The sequence below is a fragment of the Pangasianodon hypophthalmus genome, chromosome 1, assembly GCF_027358585.1.
Source record: "Pangasianodon hypophthalmus isolate fPanHyp1 chromosome 1, fPanHyp1.pri, whole genome shotgun sequence".
Classification (NCBI taxonomy): Eukaryota; Metazoa; Chordata; class Actinopteri; order Siluriformes; family Pangasiidae; genus Pangasianodon; species Pangasianodon hypophthalmus.
The window spans coordinates 3,141,030-3,166,560 of NC_069710.1; the positions used below are offsets into that span (position 1 = coordinate 3,141,030).

General features: G+C 39.0%; 1 protein-coding gene across 1 annotated transcript in view; it reads left to right on the forward strand.

Moving 5' to 3' along the window:
* Positions 1 to 11,221: 11,221 nt before the first annotated feature.
* The window catches only part of plecb (plectin b), a 114,545-nt gene continuing 100,235 nt past the window's right edge, over positions 11,222 to 25,531 (forward strand). The window contains exons 1-2 of the mRNA XM_053227748.1: positions 11,222 to 11,416; positions 15,066 to 15,249. Coding sequence (XP_053083723.1) covers positions 15,069 to 15,249 — 181 coding nt within the window. The 5' untranslated portion in view covers positions 11,222 to 11,416; positions 15,066 to 15,068. The remainder of the gene's footprint in view (positions 11,417 to 15,065; positions 15,250 to 25,531) is intronic.

Sequence of the window (25,531 nt, forward strand, 5' to 3'; positions counted from 1 at the left end):
AATCTCAGAGTCAGAGTGCTAGTCTTGGATCACCTCTAATTTATGTTTCTTAGCACTTTGGATTCCCCAATTTAAATAAAGCTTTGGATTGATTTATTGATAGTTTGAAGAAGCTTGACACTGAAACCCAAAGCTCTTAGCTAAAGTGAGGCCCAGTCAGATGACAGTCTCAAGTCCATGAGTCACTGCAAGGCTATGCTCTTTTTCTTCCACACAAGGTTTATGTAAATTACAGAGAGTTTTGCACTGCCAGGTTTCCATCAGTGCATTATGTAAAGTGTGGTTTGGTTTGGGTGACTGTGGTATGGAAGTATGTCAGACTCAAGACAGACTTGAAAATGAAACACTCCATTTGATTCTGAGGAAATAAGTAAAAAATGAGCTTTGTTTGTTACCGATGAGCACATACAAGTCACTGCTAAAGGCGGTATAATGACACTGCTAGAGATATTGCTAGCCACGACCATATTCAAAAACAACGTTTAGTATAGCATGTGGATTCGATGAGTGTCATGGAACCCAGGGAATCGGATGCAATTGCAGAATTTCTTTAATAGAAAAACAACTAAAAAAAAGCAAAGACTGGAAAAGAACCCCAAAACTGGAACAGCTAAAACAAAGGACTAGACTAAGCCTAGGCAAGGTAAAACAAGGCAAGGCAAGAAAAGAAAACCCAACGTTAAAACAACTACGCACAAACAAGGCATGGCTCCTGATAGGCTCCCAAACTTAGGAGTGCCCGGACCCCTGGGTAGAGCAACAAACACGGCAAGGCCGGGGGGGGTCAACGACCACGGAGACGCCAGAGGAGGCGGAATGGCATCTTCGGCCGAACAGGGGGGTGGAGCAGCGTCCTTGGCCGAGCAGGGGAGCGGAGCAACGTCCTCAGCTAAGCAGGGTGGGAGGTGAAGTCAACAGCTGGGCAGGGAGGCAGAGTGACCTTCTCTGCAGGGCAGGGAAGGAGGGCGACAACAAGATCCCTGATCTGGGCTTGGGCCCTCTCCTCCCACCTTCTTATCCACATATCACAGATGTTATACAAATGACTGTGCAGTTTCTCAAGCTGCTGTGTGTCCTGCTTGAGGAGAAGGGAGTGCTCTGCCAACGCCTGCCTTAACACCCCCAATTCTGCTGCATCCATATTTTGTTGGAGCATTCGGTCATGGAATCCCTGGAGTCAACTGCAATTGCAGAATTTCTTTAATAGCAAAACAACAAAAAAGAAAAAAAAAACAAGCGAAGACTGGAAAAGGACCCAAAAACTGGAACAACTAAAACAAGGGCCCAGACTAAGGCTAGGCATGCGTATAAACGTAAGAAGCCTGCATCACTGGCCTGCATCATTTCCGTCAGGCATTTATTTACTTTCCGTCTCTTTGAATTGATGCAGCAATGTCAAGGAAAAGCACCGAGTTTTTTAAACGGACAGACGAAGAGGTGGAGTTGTTGCTGCGGTTAACCCAAGACTATAAAGCTGGTTGTTTTGAGTTGAATGGGTCACATGATTGCATCATATGACTAAAATACATCATTGTTCAGTCCGCACTACAACGGTGTTTTCAAATTTTTGAAAAGCTCTGTTTTTGCTGGACAAAAACACTGTCTCAGTGTGGACTTTTTTAGAGAAAAAGTTTTCAAATTCATCTGGATAAATGTGGATGTAGAGGGAAAACACAGAACTTAAATAGAACTAATTTGGGAAACACAAAACAGGTGAGCACAATCAAGGAAGGAAATGGAGCAGAGAATAACAACAAAAAAGGAAATTTAAAAAAATGAGTGAGGGTGTCCTCTGGTGGTCTGAGGAGGAATTGTCCATGGTGGACATGACAGACTACGCAGCTGGCAGTGCTCTTCAACATCTTTAAATGGCCCATACTGTACACCTAAATCATACAAAACCAGCTGTAAATACATTTTTACATGCCAAACCCTTATAATAAATAATATAATAATCTGTTTCTGTGGTTGTGCCTTTAAGACTCATCTGTAAGTGACCTCTGCTCTGATTGGCTGACACACCACGCACCTGCCGCAACATGTATAGAACAGTATAGAAATGAATATAAACAATGACATTTGTTTAGCATATACAGCTGTATTTGTTTAAGTGGAAAATACAGTCTAACTGAAATAGACCTTCCGAACATACCACGTTTACACTTTTACATTTATTCATTTGGCAGACACTTTTATCCAAAGCAGCTTACAGTTGAGAAGATGAGGGTTACAAGGACCTTGCGGTGGCCATGTCAGGATTTAAACTAACAACCTCCTGATCAGTAGCTCATAGCCTTAACACCTGAACTACTACTACCAAAACATTGCCACAAAATGTGACTAAACAAAAAAAACCCTCTCTGTGAGCTCAGAGGTGCGGTGTGATTGGCTAAGAGTGAGTTTGATTACAGCCTGGCTTGTTTGCTCTTTCTGAGTTTCTCAGATTTTTTTGACTCCTTGAATTTTTTTAACCTGATTTTTTTTTTTTTGCTACCTTTATTTTTTAACCTCACCAGCTGGATTTTTTTAACTGAATTTTTAAACCTAAATTATCAAGACCTGAATTTCAGATAGTTGAATTCCAAACCAATATGCTGAAATATTCACATTGGAAATTTTCAACATCACATTTACATGTTTTGTTTTTCCAAGCATTACAAATTCATCTTCCGGTTCTGCTGAATCATTTCCATTTGTCCACTTGAGGGCACTGTAAATGTTTTGTAAAATGGCTATATTCTGAACAGTAAATGACGTATGGATGTACAGTGTTTCATGATGGTACCTGTAGGTTAACTTCTGCATTGTGTATCTGGTTGAGTGTTAAATGGAGGAAAGCAAATCACCTGACTTTCTGTATGTATGTTTACTCTCATTCAGCTGTGTCTCTTCTCAAAATGATGTTTCACTGAGATAACAGTCGGCTCATATTTCCTTTATGATCTCCTCCAGCCCGTTCCCCCTGGGCCACCATCCCATCATCCCCGCCACCCTCCACATACACTCCCAAGCCACAGCTTACTATGAACTAATACTGATGAAATGTAACGATAAATTCACAGCTTGAACCTTTCTGCAAAAATTCATCTGTTTCACAAGTATGTGTCGAAATAAATTGCCCCAAAAGATTTATCAATTGTATCAACATTACTGTGGCATACCTAATATACAGCTGCAAAGTACATTTCAGAGATTCATTCCATTTTTCACCAGCCTTAGGAGGATTCAAGACTTATCCTGGTATTCCTATCAGTAATAGTTTGTGGTTTCATATATGACACTAGAGGGATGAGAAAAGAAAAATGTGTGAGTCATATCTAATTAACAAGATATCAGATTTTTATTGTTATTCTGGAATGTGCTATTAAACTGTAGGAGTCTGATGAACTCTTGTGAAGTTGTAAAAGCACTGTAAGTCCTCCACTTTCTCCTGTATACTACTTGTTTTCACAGTAAGAGAACAGGGCAAAGATCAGCAAGCGTGGGTGGACTTCCTTTGAGAATCACTGAACTGGCAGAATCTGTATAGACAAGCCATACCCCAGTGTTTTTCAGCACTAGATGTGAAACTTAACTGATAGTGGGAATGCTTCACACAAACACTTTGTATGAAATAAAAGCATGTAGACTGTGACATATTTGATTGTGTAAATGCAACAATTTAATAATTGAATTTAAATAACTGTAATTACTAATCGATGTGAAACCTTTACACATTTCAAACACAAAGGCTAACCCAGGAATGTTATGGCACTTTGTAGGGTGTAAAGAAAACAAAATAAGGTCAAGTTTGGGATGAATTTCTTCCATGCCACCATTCAAAGCCAGAACTCTAGTGAGGCCTTTAAGCGTCATAAGGTGCCATAAACCTTGCTTAGCAGTGGACTTAGAAAGGTACAGCGTTAACAGCAGAATGCAGACAGTTAGGATCTCATTAAATGTTTCTTTGTAGGCTGTTAGGATGAAGAAGGTCCCTGATTTTGGTGGGAGTCATGTCAGTGTTGCTCTCTAGACAAAAGCTAATCTGAATATCTGCATGTCCAAACAGACATTTACTTTTTACTCTTTTCCAAGGTCCCTGCATCCTGCATCATAACGTTATCACATTAACCTGATGTTAGTCATCTGTGTGAGTTATCTAATCTGAGGGGTGTGTGCTTGGTATGTGAAAAAGATAACCTGCTGCCTTTTCTATAGTCATGACATTTCTCTGACTGAGGAGAACATTTTCAAGCCACATAGCAACATTCCATTATAATTCAGAGTTCTTCTTAGCGGATCCTTAGGGTGAGACTCCATGAGTGGAATTACAGAGGGGTAAAATCAAATCACATGCACACTACAGTACACACGGGTTTTCTAGTGGCTTATTTTTAGGGTGGAGTCAGTATGTTAGGTTTGCCTTAATTATAAAGCCTGACAAGACTTTATCAGGACACTCTTATCCCATTTTCTTTCTAAGTCATTTTATGCCTCTTTATATAGCAGCTTTAATACTTTTTTACACTTTTCATGGTTTTAATTTGTACCTCACAGAGATGATTGTAACATATTGTAGAATATAATAAAGAGAGTGTCTGGATCTTGATAATATATTGTTGTAACTGTGCTGTAATAGTTGTAGCTGCCTGTTGTGTATACATTTATTGTAGTGTTTGCCAGCATTACTTTATGCAACCTACAGGATCAAGCCAAGCTCTCTCTTCACTATACTGTAGCCTATACTCAATCAGAAAATCCCAAAACTGTGCATTGCAACTGCTGCTAATTTATAAATGTAGTGTTTTTAAAACCTTAATAGACCCATTCAGATTGAAAATGACAAAATGCAATCTATATGGCAAGATAACTTGTGAAGACAACAACAGAAAGCCACAGCTAACGTCAGTTTTGGAGGTGAATAATATTTTTTTATGTGCAAAAATCCCTACATGACTCGTTAATAATTTTATTATTAAATAATTTTAATAACTGAGCGAGATGTAAATTAGAAATATTAGAAATATATTTTAAATGTGAACCAATCTTGTCTCTAAAGAAAAGTGCATGTATTCAGCTGGATTTGTAGTTGTCAGTCATATGAAATAAAGGGCAAATAGTACAAAGATGTCTGTAGAGATGTGATGAAATAACACTTTACCTTTCTTACTGTGTCAGCTGCAGAAGATAAGTTTGCTCTCTCTCTCGCTCACTTCCTAACTGTAACACAACACTTCAATTCTATCATACATTACATTGTCTGAAAGATATAATCAACCAGTTAATGTTTCAGTGTTGCATTAGATGTTCCTGTGTGTGCGTGTGTGTGTGCGTGTGTGTACAAGTGTGCATCTGCCATGTGTATTATCACTCTTGGCTGACAAAAATGTTATACATATAATTATTGTGTGTCTTCAATTGCTGGAGAATGTGGGGGATCTTGTTAGTTACACACAGTGAATGTGTTTTAGTTAGACAGAATACTATTTGTCTTGGATAAACAACAATCCAGAGAACCTATGTTTACTGTCCTGTGCTTTTTGTGCTCTAACCTAGCATTGAGATATGAAAAAAAATCTAAAATGTGTGGTGTTGTGACTTCAAGGATTTGACATCTCTGACAGGTATTTTAGCATGTGAAAATATGTGTCTATCAAAGATCTATGGGACTGAACGATGTATGTATGACAGTTGTTCCTGTGCAACACAGGCTGTGAGTAGAAATTATTTTTCCTTTACAGGACAATGCTCCACAAAGCAGTACCTAGTGGCAATATATAATAGAAGCACTAAAGGGAAGTCATTTACATGGCTTATCAGGGATATAACAGTAGAGCTATCTGACAGTAGATTTATGTCTTGATTTAACCTAAGTGTAAACTAAATAATGTCGTTTTCCTGCACCACGAGTGCAAGCAGCATCCTGAGATAGAGGCTGGACTGTCTCTGCAGCTGTTGGTGCATTTTCAGCATTGCTCTGTCAGAAACAAACCCAGAGCACAAAACCATATCACATTAGAGACATCGCTTTTAAGCAAATTCATGATTTCAGAATGTAAAACCTGCTGAAAACCTGCATATAGGGATATGTTTATTTATCATTCAGTATTAGCTAACTTAACTTAACTTAACTTAAATCTCTTCACAAAAATGTCTCTCTCTTCCTGAAGAAAGAACAGCTAAGCTATCTAGCTAATGCAAGCTAACAAAAACTAATTGATAGATTATAAAGCATGACACAAACCACAAACCACAATTTTTTCAACTTAGCTAATAGGCTAGCTAGTTACAGTTACGTTATTGAAATGATTTTGAACAATGCAGCTAGCTAATACTAGCTGCTGCTAGCTAGCTAGTGTTAACTCTCTAACCAACTGAGTAAATATGACAAACGTTAACTTTAATTTGGCTAATAAGATCTATTTGCTAATGGCTGGGAAGTCTTGTCTAATGTGAGCTAGCCACAAAGAACTAGCAAGCTCACTACGTTGGCCCAATCACTGGTTTACCCTTCCCTAGCTAACGAATTTTCATTGAGATAGAAACAATCATAATACTAATAATAATAACCAAAATCAATCTTAACATAACTCAACTTTCAATTCCTTTTCTCTGCTCATACTGTTTTGCCAACTTTTTTGGACTGAAATTGGTAACAGTTGATATGCGGCGATGAGGACGTTGATGATCCATCACTAGACCAATTCAAATGCCAGTGTCTAGCTAGCTTGAGCACAATTTAGTTGTATGTGACATATTCAGTGACTCGATACATTAATATTATGAGCGTCAGAAATTATACCTACAAAGTAAGTTATATCACAATTTTGTAAACAATTATTTCTGCATCCTAGACTATGTCAGGATTAAAACACAATAGGTTTAATATGTAATACAATATGCTAAGGGAGGAATAAAGATACCACACCAGTTCCCCTCTGGCCATGACAGGGTCCTGGGTGGTCACCTACAGCCATCCTCTGCTCATCAAAAAGCATACTGAATCTTTGCCCATCTTCTCCACCCATAACTAAATTGTGGTGGACCATGTGGAACTTTCCAAGTCTTCCTGAGCATCTGGTACTAATCCTTCACCAGGGGAATAAAGGCTGATAGGCTGATGTGACTCTATTTCTCTGGCCCATTTACTGGAGATGGGGCCTCAATTGGAACATCAACTTTTGCTGCCCACAGTTTTTGCTGCACTAACAATTAGGGCAAGTACACTAGTTGATGCTGACTCATTTTTCCCCAGTGTCAGCAGTGCTAGACTCCTTCTCCATCACCAGATCCAACCCTCCGAATGTTAGTCACTCCACTATAGGGAGACATGAGCATACAGTGACAGGGCATCTTGGATTGTCTCCTTTTTCCAGGTAAGAAAAGAAGCTTGTCAGTAGATGATCTGTTGAAATGCTATGTCTGGTCATAATTCTCCCCTTGGACAATGAGGAAAGAATTTATCTGATACATTTCCAACAGCCACTCATTTTCACTTTCAAACTGTGGAAAACAACTAAAATTTGCAGCTGTTTCATCTCACTCTATCTTCATGATATGAAGCTCAAGATAAGAGCGGTCAACTTTGTCAAGCATTTCAGAGTGCTGTCTGTAAGAACAATTCACCTGCTGCACAAAGGGTTTTAATCCATCAGTTCCAATCCACTGTTTAATCCATACGAGAACACAAGGGGTGTTCTCAATGACCATCACATGTATTCATGACATATGCCTTAATAAGGAAATCACCTCAACAAAAAAATTTTATTATCTGCAGACAGCTCAAAAAGATCTAGTAATGCCCACAAATAGCTGTAGGAACATGTAAAAGTTCACCTGCTGCAATAAATTGTACCTGGTTCAATCTTGAGCTCAGGTCACTGCATGTGTGGGGTTTCTGTGCAACTCCCCATGTTCAGTTAGGTTTCCTCCAGGTTATCCAGTTTCATCCCACCTCCTACCTTACCACTGGCTATGATAAATTGCCCTAATGTGTTAATTGAGTGTGTGAATGGGCTGGTGTCCCTGCCCCAGCCACCCAATCTCAATGATTTTTACAACTTACTGCCTCCAATTGGCGAAAGTCCACCAAACTGCATACGCTATACAGAATCATATATAGCACTTTGGAAAGGATTGGACCAAGTGTCCACAACTTGATTTTCATGTTGTAGTGCTGTCTGTTGGCCCACATCCATCAAAAATCAGCACACTGGCTGAATTTTACACTTGCCCAACTAGAGAATGTTTAAATTTTAATAAATCTCTTAAATATTCTGGTAAAGACAGGTTTCCTGTTCCAATGTGTAGTAGATATCTCCAGCGTAATAGAGATATAATCTCTAGACAGATGGATGAAGGTACCCAAAAATGTGTGTACTAACACTATTCTATGCAGTATCTGTTGTTTGAAAAGTGCAGACTGTACTAAAGGGAAAGATACACACTTACACTAAAACTGCACTGAAATTCACTAAAGAAATGCAAGCCTACCTGATCATTCCCAAGCATGGATTTTCCCATCATTCACTTTTTCTAGCATTTAAGTATTGAAATGAATGAAGCAAACCTCTCTGTGATTATATATTGTTCCTGAAGCAGGATTTGTCTGTCTTCGTGGATCTGGAATACTGGTTGTAAGGCAGGAGTACACCCTGAATGGGTGCAGCATTTTTACTGTAACACATAGTAGCAATATTTCTCTTTACTTTGTCTGATTCCTTAATTTGCATCTCAGTCCTGCAAGTAAGGTAGCACTGGCCTACCCTTCCCCATTACCTGCAACATCCAACTAACCAATAAGGTCTGTCTGAAGAGCACAGACCACATAAGATCTGTGGAAATTTGGGTGTGTCAAGTTCATATTTGGAAATAAGAGTACCCCAGAGTAGGCATGACTTTAACACCATAGATGGAAGCCATCAAGTAGGAAGAAAAAAGTCATTGACTACATTTACATGCACATCAAATTCCATTTAAGGTTTATATTCAGGTTGCAGCCATATTCCCAATACGATGTTTATATGTTTACAGGCATCGGAATATCCCTGTATACATGGTTGTAGTAAGTATGCTGATCTACACATGCGCTGTTCCTTTCCCCCTGTTATTTCCCGGGACGTTCAAGGTGTTGGGTAAGCATCTGTTAAGCTAAGCATCTGTTAGCACCCACAATTCCTTGCAGACTGAGCATGCACATATATCTCCTTTCAGTGGATTTTCTGAATAAGGTGATCGAAGCCACAGTATAATCATGTTTTTTTTTTTTTTGTTAGCCGGCTAGGTAGCATGAGCTAACCTTACATGGAGGATTTTAAGTCATATTTATAATTGTTATAATCATCGCTGCTATCACTAACCAGTTAGCTAACATGAGCTAACCTGACAGGATTTCTGACAGGATTTGAAACTTCATAAATCTTCATAATGTTGTTAGCCAATTAGCTAACTGCAATTAGCCAAGTAGCAATTAGTTAAATTGGCTTTACATGGTACATTTTTTCGGTCCAATTTTGCTTTAAAAAGTTGCATATTGTAAAAGAATTCTTTGGTTGTGAGTTTGATCAGCGGTTTTAGAACGCATAATGTGACATGTTCACCAAAGACCGATTTAGTACTGCTGCAACCAAAGACAGCTGACGACTAAATTCTGGCAGTGTCAGAATTTTCGTATTAAAATATCAGTGTGACCACTGCTATGACACTAGTCTAAAAAGCATGCAAAGGATGACAAGAAACATGCAATAAGATGGCAAAGGATGACACGAAACACATGGGACCGCTCCATACCTGTCCTGGCAATAATGAAATGTAACTGAAACGTACAAGTGGACGGAAAAATATCCTTATTAGCACAAGCTCAAGAATGTTTCTGTTTATGTGACTTCATTTTCTACACAATCCTGGATCACACTGATTGATGACTTTAAGCAGACTGTAGTAATTTTCTTTAATTGCAGTCTACCTTTAGAGGATCTTCATTATATGATCTGACATGGAGAGAACATTATTGCACAGACTGCTATACAATTCAGCAAAGATTTTTTTGGGATCCTATACCACAGCGCTGTTGAATTCTCAAATTCAACAATAACTAACTTGTCTCACATTAATGTAACTGTAAATGATTAAAAAGTGCGACCTGAGTCTGGCAACAGATCATGAGTTTGAATCCTGATGATGCCACAGCCATCTGATACTTCCTCTTCCCTGTCAATCACAGCTGCACTAGCCAATCGTGGGCGTTTGTGAGCTCATGTATGCAGAAGAGGGTAGATAGCTCTTTCCTCTGAGCGTGTTACACTGCCCTGTGATGCTGCATGAGCAGCAGTTCGAAAAGATGTGGTTGGCTGGCTTCATGTGTCTCGGAGGAAGCACGTGTTAACCTTCACCCTCTCTGGTTGGTTGATGTGGGCTGCCTGGTGGTTACTAAATTGATGAGAAAATGTGGAAAACTCTAAAAATAAATATAATGATGTTCATAAATAAATTACGGACTGAAATCACAGACAAAATCGCTGTGGTTTAAAATGATTAACACAAGTCCTTATAGGAAAATAATCAACTTCAGGTGGTAACAGTAACTCGGCTTCAGGTGGAGACGCATCACACGCCATCTTATTTTCCTGTAACAGCCAATGTTACATAAGCATGTGTTATTCCTTAAATCTTGTGCAGTGTGACAAGTAATAATCTTAAAAGATTTATAATCTGGAAGCCTAAAAAGGATTTACTCAGAAAAGGGCGTGTCTTTGAGTCCATCTGTACCGCTCAAAGACACGCCCACCGGTCTGCAGTGCAGCCAGACCCCGCCTCCAGCGAATTGATCTTAATTGTTCTTTAAACTGGGTTGCGTCCCAACCTGCGCACTAAAGGCACTAAATAGTGCATGGCCTACTCTGGCACACTATTTTACACAGTGGTATGTGGCTTTGGACGCAGCCGCTTATCGCAGGTGGAAGAGCTGGAGAGAGATCTGGCGTCAGTTAATCATTGACTGGTGTGTGTGTGTGTGTGTGTGTGTGTGCGCGTGCGCGCGCGTCTGTGTGTTTTTGTGTGTGTGTGTGTGTGTGTGTGTGTGTGCGCGTCTGTGTTTGTTTGTGTGTGTGTGTGTGTGTGTGTGTGCGCGCGCGCGCGTCTGTGTGTTTGTGTGTGTGTGTGCGCGCGCGCGCGTGTGTGTGCTACTCACTGGAGGAAACACGGAGCAGAGCACTGCGGATTTTTGAGTGTAAAACCCGCCCAGGCTCGTAAACACGGAAAACACACCCATGTGGTTCTCTAAGGCAGACACAGACGCTTAGTGGTTTGGATGTCGGTGATGTGCAGCAGATAGCACGGGAGATTTATCACGCATCACCGGTACATGCGTTTCTGACAGGAGAGAGAGAGAGAGTGAGAGAGAGAGAGAGAGAGAGCTGCCATACTGCACAACACCGCGGTAAGTCTCAAGTTCATGCTGACGACGTTGCAGTGACTAACGGGTTTGTTTCTTGTAGAAATGGCATTAAAGCTCGGATTTATACTGATTCTTTTTATTTTTGAACAGACTAACCTAAGGTCTGATATTATCTGGATTTCAGCTCACACCAGGTGGGTCAGGTGCATGAAAAGAAGAGTTTATTACCAATAACTGCCCTGCAAAACTGACATCTTTCAAGTGAAAATATCTTGATTATAGTCAAATATATCTAGTATTTCTTATTATAAGATTACACTAAAGCAAATATAAGATTATTATTTAATCTATTTCCATAGATTTTACTCCTTTCAAGCTTGAAGTAGTCTTGTTCTATTGGCAGGTAATTTTGCTCCTTTTAAGCATTTATTTCTAGAAAGAAGCAAAATAGATTTTATAGATGTAATAATCTTATATTTGGTTTGTGGCAGTCTTATAATAAGAAATACTAGATACATTTGACTATAATCAAGATATTTTCACTAGCTTGGATGTCAGTTTTTGCAGTTTGATGCAGTATCTGTAGTTTGAAATTTGCAGTCTGAGCTGCAGGGACAGAACCCCAGTCATACCCAACACTACTGTGGCATTTACCAGAAGGAAATCCGAGTGCCAGTGAGCTTTTGTAAGCCTTCCCATTATTCACGCTTTAATAAATGATGCAAACCTCTCATCTGTCATACTTTGCTTCTGTTGCAATGGCATATGTATGTTACACGATGACTCGGGCTTGCAAAAGAGCATCATCCTAGTGTAGATCTCACGAAAGCAAACAGACATAACAAGGTTGCTTCGTAAGATGTTGGCGCAATTCTACAATATTCAGTTCCATTTCATTTTAACAACAGATGTTGTCTCCATTTCATTTTAACAATAGATGTTGTCTCCATTTCATTTTAACAACTGACATTGTCACAAAGCAGCTTTACAGAAAGACAGATCCGTAGATTTATATTTAGATCCCTAACGAACAAGCCTGGGCTGATGGTGGCAAGGAAATCCTCCCTGAAATACTCTCAGGGTTTCCGAAGTGGACATGAACTGAAACCTTGAGAGGAAGCAGACTCAAAAGTGAAGCCATCCTCTTCTGAGTGACATCGGATAGCGGGAGAATAAATCATTGCTCCGAGAATACTAAGAGTACTACACTACTTGTGCTTATCTCTCTTCAATTTCATAACCAAGACATATGTAATCCACATGAATGGACTGCTGTCATCAGCTATCCAGCCTTTATAGTTAAATGAGGATGACTCTGCTATTTGCAACTCAAATATGCACAGCAGATGATGCTGCAGCAGAATAAGCTGTGCCCTGTTGTCAGAGCAGCTTTGTGCATTACTAGTTATTATAGTTTCCTAGCCGTAGAACCATCCATACAGTTTAATAATGTTTTATTTGACCTACCACACCTGATTATGTAGAAAAGCTAATGGTCATGAGTGTGTTAGCACAACGAAGACACTAAACTGTGTACTTTGAAGGTGTTTTCTATGACTGATTTGGGATACACCTACATAGAACATCTGAATCGGAAATATATTTACACTGGGAATATCTTTTCAGGTTTTCCTATTTTTCTTGTTTGAAAAAAAAAAAAGGAAATAATAATAATAATAATAATATACAGTGTATCATTTGCAAAACTACATTTTAGCTCCCAGTCAGCTATTTGTTTGAAAAACTATAGAGTCAGTCAGTGATATAAATGTACTGACAATATCCGGGATATCCTTAGTATAGTGTATTGCAGTGTATCATATTACTCTCATATCCTCATATTGCCCAGTCCTATTTATTTTGTCTGTGTCCTTCACCTAGAAGCAGAGACATAAAAAGCACTCGCTCAGATACAGCCACTTGGTCTGTGGAGTGAACAGACAAGTGCACTCAGCCAGAAAACACACAGTTACATCCAGCTGTTTAAGTCAGGCATCATGCAATTCTCCGGTGACCATGCAAATGATCAGGATATTCCACTGCTGTATCGCTGCGCTTATTCCAGCAGTAATGTACATAATGGTTGAAAATAAGTGCTGTATTTTCATATTTCATATCTGAGAATAACTTACTCAAGAATATATTTGAGAAATGAAGCAAATTAGGAAATGGATATAAATATGCAGATCTGGATGTCAGTCTGTCATGCCTTCAGGAAAAAATGGATTCTCTTCAAAACTTTTTGTTTCTTTAATATTTCATTAAACATTAACATCAGTCAGGTGTGTAATTCTGTTTTGCAATTCTGTTTTTGTGTAGAAGTCAGAATGACCTTCCGAGGAAATTAGTTCCACTATTGTGTTAAGATATTAAGAGCTCTACCGGCTTGACTTTTCTTACCCAGTTGTAGTTTTTGAGATTGTGGAAATATTGTTTGTCTGTAGGTATGGAGTTTCTCTGAAAACCACATTGCTCAACCTCCTACATCCATGACTTGTTGTCTTAGCAACAACTTCCTACTATTGTCTGTCTCCACTTACATGAACCTACAGTAGTATATATGGAGAGACTAGATGCTGCTTTAGTCACAGTTGCTAACTGCTTAAATCCATTACTGCCCTCACCCCATTACCACTGGGAAACACCATTATGACAATCTAATCTTCACAAATAGATCAAATGACCTAATATTAACTAAAGATAAGATGCCAACATAACAAACAGTTCTCCTGTAAAAGTAATTCATGCAACTTCGAAGTGTGAGTGAGCATTACGTCTAAATGATGTACAGTGTGCCGACATTTTCAGAAAAATCTGTGTCGATGTTTTGAATTCCGTTCAGCTCAACTCAAGAGGTCATGCCTTTGACACCTCAACCTTAGACCGAAGTGGCATCACGGGTTCTAAAATCTATAATATGAACTATTTGAGTTCAGCTTCATTTCAAACGCATAAATAATTTCTGCAATATTTGTAGAATATAGTATAATATGTGTGCTTGACATTGAGTTTTGGCAGCTCCAGGGTGGTCATGAAATATTCACGAACTTTGAGCATACAGTGTGTTCTGGGTGGTGAGTGTTTGCATGAATGCTCAGTGATTAAAAAATATTTTAATTAAGTTTGTAGTTAAAACCTTTTGTGTCTGGTTCCATTTCACCTGCTGGTCTCCAGTCAAGCATGCTTTACTTAAACTTGCACTATAATCCCATGAATTATGCAAATGTTATAATGTAAATAGTGTGGAACGTGCTGTAGTTAATCATTTACGTATGGGAGAGTTTGTGCCTTCAGTGACCTTATGTGTTTTTTATCGTCTCTGGTTTAGTGGCACAGGGTCATTGTCTATTACTTGCGAGAAACATGACAGTTTGCTTGCTCTGAGGACTCTCAGGATGTGGACATGAATTTGAGTGTTACAGTCGAAGAGGAAGGTGGACATCTAGAGATACCATTTATTCGGACTTGGCGATAGATATTGATAGATGGTCATATGTATACATGTATAAAGGAGACTTGACTTGTTGTTTTTGTATGATATAAGCAGTTTCCTGAATATGTGTCTCAATAAGTAATGTTTTCATAGATGTGTGTGTATGTACTGTATGTGTGTCTCAACAGTTTGGAGAAAGTTAAGGAACCTTGTTTGAAATTTGTCCCACCAGCATCAACTTCTCATTTTCTTCCCCAGGTAATGGCTTCAGGCAACAGAGAGAGGCACAGGGTGCTATCCCTGAAGGAGGAGAGCACTAGTGATCGCACTCCCGGTGACACACTGCCTTGGAACTTGTCCAAGTACCAGAAAGTCCGACGCTCCAAGTCAGCCTCAGCAGAAGTGCTGGACCCTGCCGAAAGGGCCGTCATCCGCATCGCAGGTGGGCTACGTTTGAATGTCTTGCTCACTTTACTCAGTTTATACATTCGCGGTTGCATGGCCAGGCTCAGCTGACTCAACTGGGTGGTGTCACTTCAGCGATCAAATGGGATTGGACCTATTGTGCTAATTTATTTTTTGAATGGACTAACTTGGTCAAATATTAGGCTTGTATGAGACATACCGCAAACACTAGCAGGTAAAGATGCAGGGGCTTAACCAAGCTGCTAAAAGTGTAAGTGCAGAGGTGGATAGTACATAGTATTGTGTCCATCTGAAAGCAACTGTGATCAAGCACATGCACTTAAAGCCTGATAGCCTTATACTACAGCGCTGTTAAATACTCAATACTGATTGGTCAGGAAGTGTTGATTAATTTCCTCTAACAGCGGCTCTGATCATAGTGCGGACTGCAGTTCAAATCACAGGTTTATATTAATGTACTCATTCCAATATGTTATTGTTTCTGTAGTAAAGACTTAAACAGAAACCTGTATTGTGGACTCTCCGCATAAACGCCAAACCAATGCCTAATTGTTGAATTGGTGAAGTTTTCTGTGAGGAAACACTTATTTTGCATTCTTGGAAGAAGTCAAGAAGCCAAGGTCAGTGCTTTGTAACACTCGGAAGTAAAGCTGTCTGTTTAAGTGTTCCCATACTAGAAAGTCTTCAGGATGAAGGGCTTTGCAGTTTCTTGTTAACATGACAAGCAGCATTTTTTTTGTCTTATTAACTTCAACGGAGAGAGAAAAGGGGCTGGTGAGAGAGTGACCATTTATATCTGCTATAACGTAAATGATAACAGGGACTAATTAGTTTTGTGGGCATTCCACAACACTAAATGTAACTATAAATGGATAAAAGGTGCAATGTTTTGTTCTTTAATAAATAAAACATTGTTAGTGTTGGAAAATTTCTCTGATATAAAAGTTTAAAATAAGAGAAATATAACACTTTGGGATGTGCCACAATTGGAAAATAATAATTTATTATTATTGTTTATTATTAAAGTTCTGTCCTCATGACGAGCTTTAAGAAGCGTTGATATCCCTGGAATTGTTACTAATATTATTGTCATATTGTTGAGAAAATGTTCTGGCTTCCTATTTTCAGTCCATTGTCCTTTTCTGCTCAGCTTCTCTGCATTGTTTTGATTGATTATTCGTATCCAATAGTAGGATGGTAGGATTGTGGCTGTGCTGTGCATTAGCACAACTATCTTTTTGTCTCGGTGGCATCACACACACTTTCACACACCCACATTCATATTCACTCACACAGAGGCTTTCTAGCTTTTCTGCAGATAAACAACAGAATGTAGTGAAGACATTTCACTTGGAAGAATCATCTGAGATAGCATGTGAAAACTACACTCATGATGACCATGATCGTTTGTACATTCGTGTGCACTGATGTGGTTGTATATTACTAGTTAAACTGAACATATTTATTTTGGTGTGTGGTCGAGCAGGTTGTAGAGTGAGTGGAGTGTCATTAATCAGGATTAATAAGTGTTCCTGTTGTGAGAAGACCAAGCATAGTTAACTTTGAGGACATGAAGTCTGACACCACTATCATAAAAGCAAAGAAATCTGTGCTAAATAGCAGCATTACACATCATAAACGAGGTGTCTTTATTACAGTACTGTCCTTTGTCCCTCTTGGTTTAGGCTGTGTAGGAGCAGTAGATCTCTGGATTGTTGTTTACTTGGGTAGGGTGTATTCTGCTGGGCAGAATGCCCTGGGTAGTAAACAGAGACATGCAAGCAATCAGATTACTGACATAATAGTAGGTAAATAAATTTTGAGGATTGACATTGACATTATAGCAGCTGTCCTCAGTAGTTGTTCACTCACCAGATACTCATTTTTTAAGGTAATAATACAAAAAAACACACACAAGAGAAACACAAAGTCCTCTGTCCTGAAGAATTTGCCGTGGCGGAAACATTAAAGGAACAGCTTCCCCTCTAACGCTTACAACTCGCTGACACTGGAGACTCTTTCCAAAAAATGTTAAATAAACATCTCATTACAAAAAAGACCTATCTTATCGATGACATGTTTTTATCTGTTAAATAACAACTCAGACTTTAATTATGTGAAGTATAATTATATATTCCGCTGTGAATTAGCTGTTACTATAGAAATGATAATGTATTCGAATATCTGGATTATAATATGTTCTAATTCTATCTAATATCAATAACATTCACATACTGACCAAACTTAAATATTGTCATATGTATCATGTAATGTGAAAAAAGTATTAAAATGATATAATATGCTGTTATATGATATGCTGTTTACATGATACAGTATTTTTTGCCATACCACCCAACCTTATTGCCCTGGATTTGCATAAAAATGCTTACTTAAAAAAATTACTTAAAAAGAGAAGCTTCTGTATGTGTGTGTACATTAACATTAACCAGGTACACTGATTGCCCCATTTATGTCTCATCTGCTGTCACCACACACACATAAACACATCATGTTTTGATGGTATTGTTTCTAACAATAAAATCCCTCAAGGTGATCAGATCTGTAGCCAGTCACTGTGTGATGTTTTTTTTTTTTTTTTTTCTTTCACCCTAATTTAGTCTTGGCCAATTCTTACCCATCAGGCATCTCTCCCCTATCACACAACAGCTACTGACCAGTGAGGACGAAGGCTATCGCGTGGCTATAACAACTCCGAGGCACGTGAAACCAGCCAACCTACCGTGTCTTTTTGATGATGATACTCATGCAACGTTAGGGGGTGGCGTAACACACTCGGAGGAAAGAGCTATCCGCCCCCTTCTGCATGCATGAGCTCACAGATGCCCATGATTGGTTAGTGTCGCTGTGATTGATAGGGTAGAGAGAGTATGCCACTCCTCCCTCCCTGAGAGTACGGCCAGTTTTGCTCTTTTGGAGTCCCGGCCATGGATGGCTATAGCATCATCAGGATTAGAACTCACAATCAGCATTTTATGTCATGCCACTCAGGAGGCACTTTGTGATGTTTTTGTGGGCCAATTATGTTCCATTACAGACCTATCAGATTATGACTTTGTGGCATGGTGCTTAGCATGAGTTTCTGTTTAGGTTGTAATATGATTTAGCTGTGTGCTTCTGAGGGTGAAGATTAGAGAGATGCAGAGAGATACAGAGAGGAAGATGGTGAGTGCTATATGGCATGTCGATATTTAACCTGCTAATAGCCTTCTGAGTGCTTGGCCATTTCAGAGAGCAGACGCCAATGATGTCACCCAGCTGCCTCCACTGAACCAACACACACATTGCTGTAGATGCACAAAACGTTAGAGACCTTGAGTTTCAGGTTCAAGGACAAGACTTCTCCCTGTTAAATGCACTGTCTGGCATTTGTCCAGCTTTAGCATATTGTGATTTGACTCACAAGCAAATTATTAGACAGTTTGCACATTTTTAATGAAAACCTGTGCTGCAAAATAAGCCTTTGTATGCTGTATTTTTGACATGTTACACTGTATAAGGAATAAAATATGATGGAGCATGCTGTTATAGGAAAATATTCAATGACCCGGTGGTGTGATGCAGATTGTTCTGAAATGATGTTGTTCTGAAGCGTTTTATTCTTCTTAAACCTGAGCAATTTGCCAAGGATTACAATTCTTATTTAATAAATTATGGCATGTCATACTTTTTATTTATTTATACCTACATTTAATGTTGTGAAGCATCTGTGAAACAATTTAGTTCCTCTCCCATGTTATAATACGTATAACGGCTATAACAGTCTTTCCCTCATATTCTCTTGAAGTTGGTAAAACGAAAAACAGCTTGTTAACTAGAAAATGCAAATCACAAAACCCTTCATCCTTAGACTTTCCCGTGGTGTATCATCTACAGTATATGGCGCAAAGATACATAGAGTTTAGCTCAAATGTGTTTAAAAAAAAAAAAAACAGGAATGTCACATTTATAAATTAAACATTGACTCTTTTAGTATGTCCATGAAAAAAAGATTCAAGATGTTTTATGTATGAGCTTAGTTTGTGATTTCAGAACCACAGAACCTGCATGTTAAGCTAGTTATCTCACGTCACTAATGTTAGTGAACAAAACTGTGGTTGTTATGGTAGATTTTTACAGGGTAGGCTGCTCTTCTGAGACTATGATGCAAATCAAGATTCTGAGACTGAAATCCCAAATCCTACTGCTCACATATACGAGCTAGTTTATTAGCAGTTAAGAAGCTGGCTAGATAACGTAGCTAATGCTAGTAATGGAAGGAGAAATAGGCCTACGGGTTGTTATGGTATATTCTGAAAGTTATGCTACGTAAATCATTGAGAATATAACAATAAACTTTGTGATACTGAAATCCCACTTGTCTATCTGTGACAAATGTGAGACAGATTCAGCTAGTTATTTAGGATTTCAAGAGAACAGGGCAGTACTTCCAATATGTATATTTATACATGCTATCATTTGTATGAGGATAAAAGTTCAGAAATGTTCCTAGGACATTTTTAGTTGCTTTTGTGCATTAGAAATGTAAAATTTGTGAGGCCTATTGCTTAGTGTGTTTTTATGTTGTTCCAATTGCTGCCACAAGATGGCAGTGTAAATCATAGCCCTGCAAAGACACCTTAGACAACATGGCAATCTGGTTAGCATTTGGAAAATACTTATCGTTTGCGTTCAGCTTTTAGGGCAGTTGTTTGCCTTTTCATGTGGTTTCACCTGGCATATATTTCGTTTTTCCAACAGATACTGAATTAGCTTCAGATGGTATACGCTCTAATGGTATTAAAAGTGCTGCTTTATTCTTTCTTTGGGCAATTACGAAGACGCTGTTTCAGATCTGTGGGTACATTATAAGATGGTTTATTACTTCAAGGCTGTCTGAGGTTGCACAGTGATACAGGGATTATACAAAAAAAAAAAAGGGTATGTATTTTTTCAGAACTATTCATACACTTGATGACTTTAAGCATAATCTCTGGAAATAAGTAAAAGAAAGAATGAAATTGTATGTGTGTGTTTTTGGGATGGTGTGTGTGTGTGTTGACATGTGTTTGGGCAAGAAATATGTCCACAAGGATAAGAATATCAGACAGTGTTGACCTTGTGGGGACATTTGGCTCGTCCCCATGTGTTAAAGAAGCCTTTTTTTTTAACTAAAAGAGATAAAGATTTCCTTTTGTGGTTACTGAGGTTAATGTTAGGGTAAGGTTTAGGTGTAGGCATAGTATTAAATAGCTGCATTAAAAATCATGTCATTGGAAGGTCCACACAAGGATAGTAAGCCAAACCGTGTGCGTGCGTGCGTGCGTGCGTGTGTGCGTGCGCGTGTATGTGTGTGTTGGCCTAGAATCTTGCGGTTTTTGAAGGACAACCTCTGGAGGGTGCTCTGTTTTTCTTTGAGTCACTTCATGTTGCTTACTCACATCCTATGTTTAAATGCTTTTTACAGCTCGTTATCAGGCTGTTAGTGTGTGATGATTGTTCTAGCTGATACACAGTACGTATTTTATAAACACTGCATGAAATTCTGTATGTCCTTCCTCATTTAGGTTTACAAGGTTTTACACTACGGGATATATGTAAAGGCTGCTGTTAGACTGTCTCAGTGTGTGACCGCCTTCGCTGGATACTCTGCCTTACTGGATCCACTTCATTCAAAAGTACTTCTATTTGATGTTCTGGATAGTTCTATGGCCCTCTGTCTTCCTCTCTTTTAATCACTCTCTCTTTCACAGAGGCCTACACATTTGTTCATACATAATTTAGCACTCATATACCACATTTATATTCTGACAGCTCGTAGTCCCGTTACTTTCCCACCCACCAGTTTTAGGTTTTTATGCCTAATACACTTTCAGTCTGCCATCAGCTGCTGTATGCATTTACCATTTACTGACTAGAGACACAGAGATGGGAAGAGGCTTCATTTCCAACCTGTTCTACAGCACAGATAGTTTCAGGGACCTTTTTTGGCACAGAGGGATATTAAAAAGTTAAAGGTCAAGCCATACTCTTATTTCAGACTGGTTTGTGTTATATAATGCTACATCAGTGAAGCTGAAATATTTCGCTGATTTCATGTTTGAAAACTGTCTTCTTGTCCCTGTGTCCTGACAGAATGCATGAACACACACCTCTTGGCCCACACACACACACACACACACACACACACACACATACATTTATACTTTCTATGCAGTACAACCTTTGTAACCTAATCCATGGCTAATGTTCCCTCAGTAGTACACCCACCTGTTGTGGACTGGAAGAATGCAAGGCAGGCTGTCATGAAGGACGTTCTCGGGTTGTGGCTCACTTAGATTAGCTACAACTTCGCACCTCACTGCTCAGTTTAACTCACTCTAGCTATCCTGGTCTTTCAGTCAACCAGAATGTATAAATGTACACACTTATCCATGTAACCTCTTAACCTCTTAATACCAATTCAGTCAAGGTGTTAAGCTTTCTCATGTCTACTGAGTGGAAGTAGACAGGTAGGGAAAGTGTTATGCATGCATTTATATGACCTCTCGTGAGTGGAAACACCGTCACTAACACACTCGTAATCGCTGCCCCTTCCCTTGCTCTGATGCCACATTAAACTCAATTGGGTTTTTAGGTTTTGTTTTTTTTTCTTTCCTCAGGAGCTGCTTTTTTTGGAAATGGTAACAAGTTTCTTTCATACACAGAGTGAGAGTTTATCTGGGGTTGGGAATGCTCATGTTTTTTTTCACTGTTTGGATTTACCATATTTCCTTCCAGGAAAGTGTCAGAGCTGCTTTTGTGCCAGCAGAGAAACTGGACAAAGTCGTGACTCTGAATTTACTACAAAGTACAGTCTTGCTTTCACAGCTGAGGAAAAATATGGAGCTGTTGGGACTTCAGGGGAGAGGTTTATAGGTCCGCCTGCGCTAACTCTTTAGATTTAGCAAGCCAGAGGAAGGAAAACATAATGTGACGCTTACGTCATTCAGCATATAGACAAATCTGGTTCAGTGCATTTGCACAACCAAACAAAAGCTGGTGTTATTATATTCACTGTCAAATTATGAACAAAAATTTGTGTGTCCTTATCGATGCATACTAATCCTCCCATGAACAGTAGTAACCTGTTTGATGCATAACGATGAACTGCTGTTGCATCTTTGGTTAAATACCTTGCTGAAATTCTGCAAGGATTTTAAGGTCATTCCACTATCAGATTCACAAAACTATCCATTACTGAAACTATCCAATATTAGTGTATCTACTCCTCTGAAGCCGTCAGCTTTACATTTCCAAAAACATTTGCTCATTTGGCTGAACAAATGGTACATTTACATTTACATTTGCTCATTTGGCTGAAAGTGACTTGCATTTAAGACAGGACAGAAATGGTCAGTTAAGGGTCAAGGCTCAAAATGAAATGATAACTAAATAAAAATTCACCTTTGTTTTCAAAACTATCACAAAATATAGGGTAAAATTTATTCATTTCCTCAGTGAATACAATGAATAAAATCAGTGGAAGTGTAAGAAGTGGTTGATTCTTGGTCATGTGAGTCACATGAAATCTGGTCAATCTGAAACAGCTTCATATTTGATGTAGTGCACTGTAAGAGGTGTTAAAAAAAACAAAAAACAAAAACATTATCAAGCCATATATAATACTATATAGAGGGCATTGAGCAATTTTGGATTCAGTTTTCAATAATCCAATGTACTGATCAGTGTAGAATTCAGTGTGGACCTTTCACTCCGAGTGGCATCACTTGCACTTCAAGCCATTCTGCCTGATGTGTGTGTATTATCATGTTAAAGCTTGGGGATGCAGAAACATCCTGTTTCTGATATTCCTAACATGCTTGATATCATTAGCAACCTGTCTCAAGTACAGCGTCATAATGTTTGCACTGAAAATTTTAGAAAGAAATTGTAGTATCGTTTTAGGATAGTAAAATACTAGCCAGCTAGAATTAGCGTACCCAACAACACTGTCACTTAAGTGGATGTGTTTATTTGCTTTTATCAAACATGTGCTCTAGAGAAATGTTATTAGTGCTTGTTATGAAGATGTGATTATTAAAACAACATTGAAATTACACCTCAGGGCACCTGAGAGATGTAAAATCATTATACACCAATCGCATATCTCTGTTGAGGTTGTGTTTAAACCAACACAATCCATGGGATATTTAAAAAATGTGATAAATTGTAAATATATGTGTCTTGAACTGTAAACAATGTACATGCTAATGCTGTAACTACTTGATATCTTGATGTAACAAACTTCTGAAATCTTTGAATAAAGTATGATTTAGTGTGTCTTTAAGAGGCGGGCTCTGCTGCAGTCGCTGCTATTTCACAGCCTGGAGTGGAAGGCTGGGGGTGTGGCTGCTACTGCTTTGGGCATGAAGTTTAGAGCGCATTCAGCAGCCAGAGGAGCTGTACTGACCCACACTCTCACACACACGCGCTCACACACAGGCACACATCCACCAGTGTAAGAGGGGAAGAAAGAGGGCAAGACAAGACTGAGAGGTGCTGAGAGCCTTGGCCATGGCCATGTATGAACCCATCTGCCTCCCGCCTAATGCAGACGAGCAGGACTTCATTCAGGCATATGAGAACGTCCGAGAGAAATACAAAGGTAAAGAGAAGAAACAGGAGGGGGGAGGTGATGACAGGTGTGTGTGTGTGTGTGTTTGTGGGGAGTACACGTGGTTGCTCCCAGGCTGCTGGGTGCTTAGTCCTGTATTGATTGGCACACATGTTGGCCGTCAGTCTGTCTCCAGCTCTCAGTATAGATCTGGAAGGTTCAGGATTTACCTGAGTGCTTTTCACTGAAATGGGGTCTGGCATCATCTGTGACCTAAATGATGCTGCTGTTATGGAGGAAAAGGCTTTCAAATTTTTTTATTCCTTTTTTTTTTTTTTTTTTTTTTTTTTTGCTAAAGTTGAAACTGAGAGCTTTATTTCAGTGAAGGCCTGTGGTTGACCACTAATTTTTCACAGCAGGAGCAGGACAGTTTTACAGTATAAGGATAGCTCAGATTTAGGAGGATTTTACAGCACCTCATGTGTAGTTTATCATGTTCACAACCGTTTCTGTTCTTAATGTCGTCGGTATTTCTGGCCATGCAGGCTTTCTTGATGAACTCTCTGTTTGCTCTGATGTATTTTATGACACTGTTGAAGCCACTGAACTACAATTGAGTTCTGTAATGAATTAAAATGATTAAAGGAATACTTCAGCATTTCCTCAACCCAGTCTCTATCCACCACAGGTAAAAAACCTTTAAAGGTTACTCAAATCTTGCTTATAATGGAATGTAACAGCATTAGTTCAAATTACGCAACTCAGTAACGTAAATTTAAAACCAGAACTGGTATACTCTAACAGTAAATGTTGTTTTATCCAAGTTTCCAATACTACACAATACAGTAAAAAGTTGTTTACGCCTCCCCTGAGACCTTGTGGTACTCATGTGTGACCAGGTCAATACACGTCCTGTATGTTGGTAAGAAAACCACCGATTCTTTCCTCTGATATAGTTGTCCCATCACTGAAAGACTGAATTATAAAAATTTAAATGTGCAAATACCTTGGATGGAACAGTTCACAAAGGTCTCCTGCAAAGATACATGCTTTGCATACATTTTTACAGACCTCTTCAAAAACTGCCCTTAGGCTTCCATTGTAAGTAAGTTTCAAGCAAACTGGTTTTCTTTTTGTTTTGTTTTTTATTTCCCCTCAGTTCAGTGTCAATTATCTGCTGTAATCACTCATAGGCTACAGAAGGGGAAGATGATGTACAGTTGGTACAGATGTAGTACTGTTCAGGTACAGATGAGGGAGGGTTGAAAAGCACTGGGCTATTTGTTTTAATACACTACTTACAAATGCTTTTAATATACAGGATAGATTTTCATTTGATTTCCATAGTTTGGTTTGTAAGGCTTCCTACTGCCAGCTTTTATTTCTAATTAGCCATATACTTGCTCAGCTCACCATGGTAGCCACTGCATTGGACTCTTTCCAAGTCTGTATGTATGCTAATCTCTTTGTCCTAATATCACACTTGCATTGTGGTGTATAAACAGAACAAGATAAACAAATATTGAGAAGGTTATGGTGTAGAATGCAAATTACTGAGTCCTGTATTGCATACTGGTTTAAGAGCAGCAGGAATAGACAGCTCTCTCTCTCTCTCTCTCTCTCTCTCTCTCTCTCTCTGTCTCTCTCTCTCTCTCTGTCTGTCTCTACCTGTATGTCTCTGTTGTTCTGGATGCGGGTTAGTAGC